Source organism: Danio rerio, chromosome 6 (assembly GCF_049306965.1).
Source record: "Danio rerio strain Tuebingen ecotype United States chromosome 6, GRCz12tu, whole genome shotgun sequence".
In the NCBI taxonomy this organism is placed as follows: Eukaryota; Metazoa; Chordata; class Actinopteri; order Cypriniformes; family Danionidae; genus Danio; species Danio rerio.
In genome coordinates, this window is record NC_133181.1 from 26,042,501 (window position 1) to 26,049,775 (window position 7,275).

Consider the following 7,275-nt stretch of genomic DNA (forward strand, 5'->3'; position numbering starts at 1 on the left):
TACACCACACGCTGACTGTATCTCCTCTTGTTTCCTATTATTTGGAAAGAGAAGATGATGCAAATGTTTGAATTAAATTACTGTAATGCTGTTTTATCCTTCTGTAGATTTAGCAAACTACAGGGGTTTTCTAAACTCAATCCTGGAGGGCCGGTGTCCTGGGTAATTTAGCCCCAACTTCAATCAAACACACCTGAACCAGCTATTTAAGCTCTTACTAAATATACTGGAAACTTCCTGGCAGGTGTGTTGAAGCAAGTTAGAGCTAAACTCAGCAGGGCATCGGCCCTCCAGGAATGAGTTTGGACACCCCTAGCATATTAGATGGCACATTAAGCACATTTATTTTGACAAATACAAACATTACTTGAGAAGCTGCACTTTTATTGCTTTATTGAATTATCATTGTTTTGCTTTACAGCAACTGACTACCACAGAGGTAAAAGTGGATAAGGTTCAGGTTAGTGGAACTTGCAACACCACCTTCGCAGTTTGTCTGGACCAAGATGAGAAGAAAATTTTACAGAGTGTGATGAGGTAAAGCTTGTTTTTAATTTTCTTTTTGTATCTTGTATTTTGGATGAAAAGGAAATATATATATATATTTTTTTTCTGCATCTGTGACCCAATGTGGTTTAGTTAAGTAGCACCATACTATACGATATGTTACGAAAAAATAAATAGAAATGAACAAATGAAGAATAAGGGAGAGTGCTGCCTCCAGACCCAGAATTATCAGACAACACATTGTTGATCAAATTTGTTATCATCATCAGGTAATCATTTATGTTTATTTTTTAATCCGAAAAATAAAAATAAATAAACGAATTAATAAATAAATATATATATATATATATATATATATATATATATATATATATATATATATATTTATATATATATATATGGAATGGTTCTTTTGTTAAAGTTGACCAGTGACTTAAAGATTTACTTATCTGTTGGAATTTAATTAAAATCTAGTATGTATCAATACAAGAGGGGAAGGAAAATTCAGGAACGAGAGCTAAACCAAAGTCTATCCTGGGCCTTTTTCTTCAGATTGCAGAGTTTGTGTTGTTTTATTACAGGGCACATTTTAATTCTGAGTAAAATCCATCCCTCCAAACTGAAAAAGCATACTTATTCTGACCTTTACTTGTTAAATTATGTAAAAGAATATGATTATACTACTACGATTATACTAATACGATTCTACTACATTTCTTGTGCATTAGTTGTTAATTTTTGTTCAAAATATGCATAAGAATATTTTAACACTTCATGACATTACAGTGGGTATCTTCTTTGAATATTTAAAATTTTAAGATTAATTATTATTATTAATTCATTCATTAGCTTTCCGGCTTAGTCCCTTTAGTAATCAGAAGGTCACCACAGCGGAATGAAACGCCAGCTCATCCAGCAAATGTTTTACGTAGAGGATGCCCTTCTAGCCACAGCCCAACACTAGGATTATTCATTCATTCATTTTCTTTTCGGCTTATTCCCTTTATTATTCTGGGGTTGATACAGTGGAATGAACCACCAACTTATCCCGCACGTTTTTACGCAGCGGATACCCTTCCAGCCACCACCCATCTCTGGGAAACATCCACATACACTTATTCACACTCATACACTATAGACAATTTAGCATGTCTTTAGACTGCGGGGAAAACCGGAGCACCCGGAGGAAACCCACGAGAAAGCAGGGAGAACATGCAAACTCCACACAGAAACGCCAACTGACCTAGCCGAAGCTCGAACCAGCGACCTTCTTGCTGTGAGGCGACAGCACTGCCTACTACGCCACTGCGTCGCCTGAACCAACTATTCCAGAATATGTTTTACGCAGCAGATGCCCTTCCAGCCTCAACCCAGTACAGGGAATCACCCATACATCTTGCGCAAACACACAAGCTCATCTACGCCTCACTAAGTTTATTATTATTATTATTATTATTATTATTATTATTATTATTATTATTATTATTATTATGGAAAGTTAAAATTGAACAAGAAACAAAAAGGATATTTTATCCAATATAAATAAATAAATAGATAGATAGATAGATAGACAGACAGACAGACAGACAGACAGACAGACAGACAAACTGTTTATTAATACCATTGTCATAGAGCACTTTAACAGTGGCCCAAACAATCTGTTTCATGCTCTGCAGGTGTGAGGTGTCAGTGTGTTATAAGCCGGACAGTTCAACTGACTGGACGAGAGGAAGAGTGTTTTCATCACAGACGCAGCTTCTTCAGCCCACATTCTGCTCTCTGCTGTGTCTCCCTGTGGCCACTTTTAGCGGACCTCAACCCTGAACCTCCAGCCTGACAGAAGCCTCAAGTCTGGTTTAAAGGCCCATCACAATCAGCTTTCCACTTTTGATAACATTCTGCACAAGGATGATGGATGAAAATATGGATATTTTGTCATCACAATTTTTGGATTATTGGACCAGAAGTAACTCTTTTGCCTACTGTTCGGTACACCTACTGAATATAATCTGGTGGATACACGTTTGTTGACTTTTGAATAACATCAGGTTATGAGTCATCCTTGAAAGTTTTGGTACTTCTGAATGGGATGTTAATACAGGATTGATTTGTAACTGGGGCTGTTATGCATCCAACTGTAACCAGAATACTTATTAATGCACATATTACCCAGCATCTGAATAAGCACAATTAAATAGATTGTTTGTGTATATGATGTAATTATTTTATGTAGCTTTAATCAAAATTCTCAGGAAATACATGTAATGTTTTGCAATATTTTTTATTATTTAAACTTGTTTCTGTCATGGATTCAGTTGTGGATCCTAAAAAATTAGAGATTATTATTGTATATATAGTTGTATGTCTTTTTTCCCTTGACTTTATATCATTCTGAATCTTGCCTTTCTCAATACCTCTTGTTGTAGTTGGACTGGTTGGCCAACAGAGGGCCTCCTTAACCAGTCGTAGAGCTGGCAGTATAAAAAAAATACAAGACCGCTCCGTCAGTACACTGTAATACAGGTGCAGTTTGTATGTGAAACAAACTGAAACCTTTCTTTCTTTCTTTCCTTTTTTCTTTCCTTCTTTTTTTCTTTCTTTCTTTCTTTCTTTCTTTCTTTCAAAATATATGTGCGTGTCATTTCTTTAAAATGATCAGAATAACTGTCAAAAGCAATCATTTTCCTTTCTGATTGTTTAATAAACACTTAAAACTGTATATTTTAGTAAAAGATATGTACATATGTAGGTGTTTTTAATAAAAAAAAAAATAACATTTGAGCAAATCGAGAGGATTTCTCTAGCTGGCAGTCCAGACTGTTGTTGTTGTCATTTTTTATAGAAACATTCCACGTATCCTTTTACTACATTTTGTTGTGACAACATTTTAGAAAGTGTGTTGTAGGTACAGATCTGCGCTACTAAAATGTTATTCATGACTGTTCAAAATTAACAACTATCAACAAAATGCCTTATTGTTGTTGTTGTTTTGTGATTCTGTCATCATGGAGAATTAAATGGTACTTTTAATGTGACTTCATTCATATTCATAAGGTGCAGTCTTTGTCTTTATCTATTTGTATATTGTAACACGTCAAATTAAATAAAATCACTTTCAACATATTCACAGTATGGTTGCATAATGAGTGTTATTAGATGAGTATTAGCAGATGTAAATACACATTTCACTTTTTTTATCTTATTCTATTTTTTTAGACCTTTCACAAAGACTTTAAATGTTTGCTTTCGGTTCTTTCACTGTCCTACAGGTTAGAGGCATTCTTATGATCAAATGTCAGGTTAATATCTAAACAATGACGTCTCTGTCTGCTAAATCAACAAATCTAGCATGTTCCTTGAAAAGGCCTGTTTTGCTTGGGGTGTTTACAGTTTGAACTGTTAGCCTGTTCAAGATATTATCGAAGAACGTGAAAAAATGTCACAAGATAACTGTGGCTATTAAAAAAGCCACTGAGGGAAATCATCGGCACATATTGGATTATGCCAGTTATGATCAAGTTCTACTAGGGATAAATAGTCACTTTGTCAATAAGAAATATAAGAAATATATTAAGTATAAAAACCTAATAAATAAGAAATATTTCTAACAAGTTTAGATCTGAATGCCACCTTTATTTATAGTAACAAGCTTGTTTATTGACATTTCTTAAATGTTTGAGACTTGTGAATGTGTGATGTGCAGAGACATTTTATTACATATCAGGATTGTAAAATACATTTATGGAATCTTGCTTCTGCCGTTGAACAAAATAAGAAAAATAAAATCTATTGGGACTTGCCTATTTTCAGGATTCTGTTTGATTTTGGATTGTGTAATTAATTTCATTTTAAAAAACTTTTCCTTAATTTTGTGAACATATTTAAGACAAGCTATCAGTCCACTCATGAGGAGTGTTTCTGCAGATGTCATTGTTCTGCCCATTATAAAATAGTTTTGCGAAATACTAATATTCAGTAAAGAAACACCATACACAGCTTGAAATGGCATGATGCAACGTGAGAATATAACAACAAAATATAATGAACTAAAAAATAATAGATTATTAGAATTACAATTACTTGTGTTTTACTTTATTCAGTGATTTGGTGGTTAGTGTGGTTGCCTCACAGACAGAGAGCTGGTTTGAATACCAGTTTAGCCAAGTTCCCTGTCTGTGTGTGTAGAGTTTGCTCTGCTTGTGTTTCTTGTATTAAATTATTTGTTTGTTCTCTGTTTCGTTGGATTATACACTTTTTCCCTGCTGAAAAAGAAACAGCATATAATGCTGGTAAGGTTGGTAAACTAGTCACTGGTAAGTTTTGATGCTGGACTATATTGCTGGTTCTTTGCAGGTAACTCTCATGCAGTACTAGAACATAAGTTGGTATTCTTTTTTTTTTGCTCTCATGCATTATTAGTAGGGATGTAACGGTATCAGAATTTCACGGTACGGTAATACCTCGGTATGAATGTCACTGTACGGTATTTATTGAATCATTTACAGGAAAAAACAAAACTTATGAAAATACTCCAAAAAAGTGCCAAAAGTGTCAATGACATACAAATTAGTCATCTATCTGTAAGCTTTGAAACAGGAACTTCAATTTTAATAACAAAAAAATATTAAACCATGTAAAAAAATTAAGTTTTAATTTAGTATTGTTGAAAACTCATCACATTCAACATTTAATCACTCACTCACTTAGATATAGTCAAACGCCTTTGTGTGCTTTTACCCACGTGGGGCGTGGGCGGGGCTGTGACTTGCGCCAGAAATGGCTGCTGGACCAGTTGGCTGCCCGCACTCAACGGACTGTTTTCCATTACCCCTGTTCCCATCCCCTCTGTCTATGTTGTGTCTTGCCGGTGTGCTTATGCTAAGATAGGGCTGTTTTTCTCCCTTTTCTCACTTTGTCCTAATCAAGGGCAAGCTGAGGGGTGTTTTTTAGCCTAACTGTCCAAATGTATCTTTCTTCGTTTCTAAATGCTACCTCCTAAGATCTGTCTCCCCTGAAAAGTTGTTTGTGATGTTTTGTGTATGGTCTGGGGGGTCCAATTTCGCTATACGAAAGTGTAGTGACAAATAAAGGCTTGATTGATTGATTGATTGATTGATTGATATAGATGGGTTTAAAGGAAAATTATCATATAAATATAATCTGGTAAAAACTGGTATCTCTGGATATTTACAATGTCCCCTGCAATAGAAAAAAACCCTCTCATTTGGGACTGAGGTTTCTTGGACAAGAGAGATATGACTTGGCCCAGGTTGACAGCAGTGGGTAACGTTGTGCATTGTCTTTCCCCAACTTAAGAGGACAAACCATGAGTGAGATAGAGATCTCATGTCTGCATCAATCTGAACAGTGTGCTGTGTTTCTGCAGTCCCCATGACTGATTATTAGTTGTATTCCCCAACTTGCAGGCACGTGCACACACAGGGCTCAACCTGTGCAGTGCACATGCCCTTTTTAGTCTTGGATAGAAAGTGCCCTTCCAAAATGATCAAAAGTGCCCCCGCGACGCGACATACCCTCTGTCCCCGCTTTACAGTACGCGCGCGACAACACAGCTGATTAGAACGCGCGCGACAACACAGCTGATAAGAACTCGCGCGACAACACCGCTATTCAGTACGCGCGCGACAACACAGCTGATAAGAACTCGCGCAACAACACCGCTATTCAGTACGCGCGCGGCGACAACACCCGCTTTAGGGTTTTCCAGCGCTTTTTCATCCCCGCTTCTAGCAGCACACTCCATTTCCGCATTACTGGATCTGTAGCGACAACAGACCGCAAGGGATTATGGCCAAGCCTGGGCTGTTGGGAATTGTAGTTTCCGGTACCTCCCGTTCCATTCATTCGCCTGAGCAAATTTTCTCAGAAGACCTATAGTTTTACCGAGTCATGCAACTACGGTAATATCGAAAAAAATTTATATTGCGGTATGACGGTATTTACAATAACGTTACATCCCTAATTATTAGCACTGAAAAAAATGCTTCTATGAATGAATTTATTTATTTTTCTTTTTATTTACAATAACGTAAAAACTGAAAAATCAATATTTAAAAATCAGATGTCACTTCATTAGACCCTTGTGTAAATGTTAGTCTGAATGCCTTAATGTTGGAATGATTTACAGTAAGTTCTTAAAAAAAAAAAAACTATGTATAAGAACCAAATAAAAATTTATTTCTGATTTCAACGATTCATGATTATGTCCACCAATGCTGCAAACCAGCCATATTGCTGCCACAAAGAAACCTGAAAAAGAGCAGTTACTAAAGACACAAATTCACTGGTTATTCAAATGTGATTTATTCATGTTATGATAAAAATGGTTTAAAAAGTACAATATAACGTAGGAAAAGTATTTAGAATCCCTTCAAATGTTCACTCTTTGTTATATTGAAGCTATTTGCTAAAAACTTTTACGTTATTTTTTTCTAATTAATATACACACATTACACCATATTGACAAAAAAACAACAAATTGTTGACATTTTTGCAGATTTATCAAAAAAGGAAAAATGAAATATCACATGGTCTTAAGTATTCAGACCCCTTACTCAGTATTTAGTAGAAGCACATTTCTGATCTAAATACACCATAAGTCTTTTGGGGAAAGATTTGGGCATCCTCTGCTATTCCTCCTTGCAAATAATCTCTAGTTCTGTCAGGTTGGATAATAATTGTTGGTGGACAGCCATTTTTAGGTCTCTTCAGAGATGCTTAAATGGGTTAAAGTCAGGGCTGTTGCTG

The 7,275-nt window shown here is 35.6% G+C and overlaps 1 protein-coding gene across 2 annotated transcripts in view; it reads left to right on the forward strand.

Annotated features, from left to right (window-relative positions):
- The window catches only part of pik3r5 (phosphoinositide-3-kinase, regulatory subunit 5), a 45,708-nt gene extending 42,073 nt beyond the window's left edge, over positions 1 to 3,635 (forward strand). For both annotated transcript variants that reach the window (XM_009302367.5, XM_068218311.2), the window contains exons 17-18: positions 422 to 537; positions 2,184 to 3,635. In XM_009302367.5, coding sequence (XP_009300642.3) covers positions 422 to 537; positions 2,184 to 2,331 — 264 coding nt within the window. In that variant the 3' untranslated portion in view covers positions 2,332 to 3,635. The remainder of the gene's footprint in view (positions 1 to 421; positions 538 to 2,183) is intronic.
- The last annotated feature ends 3,640 nt before the right edge of the window (positions 3,636 to 7,275 follow it).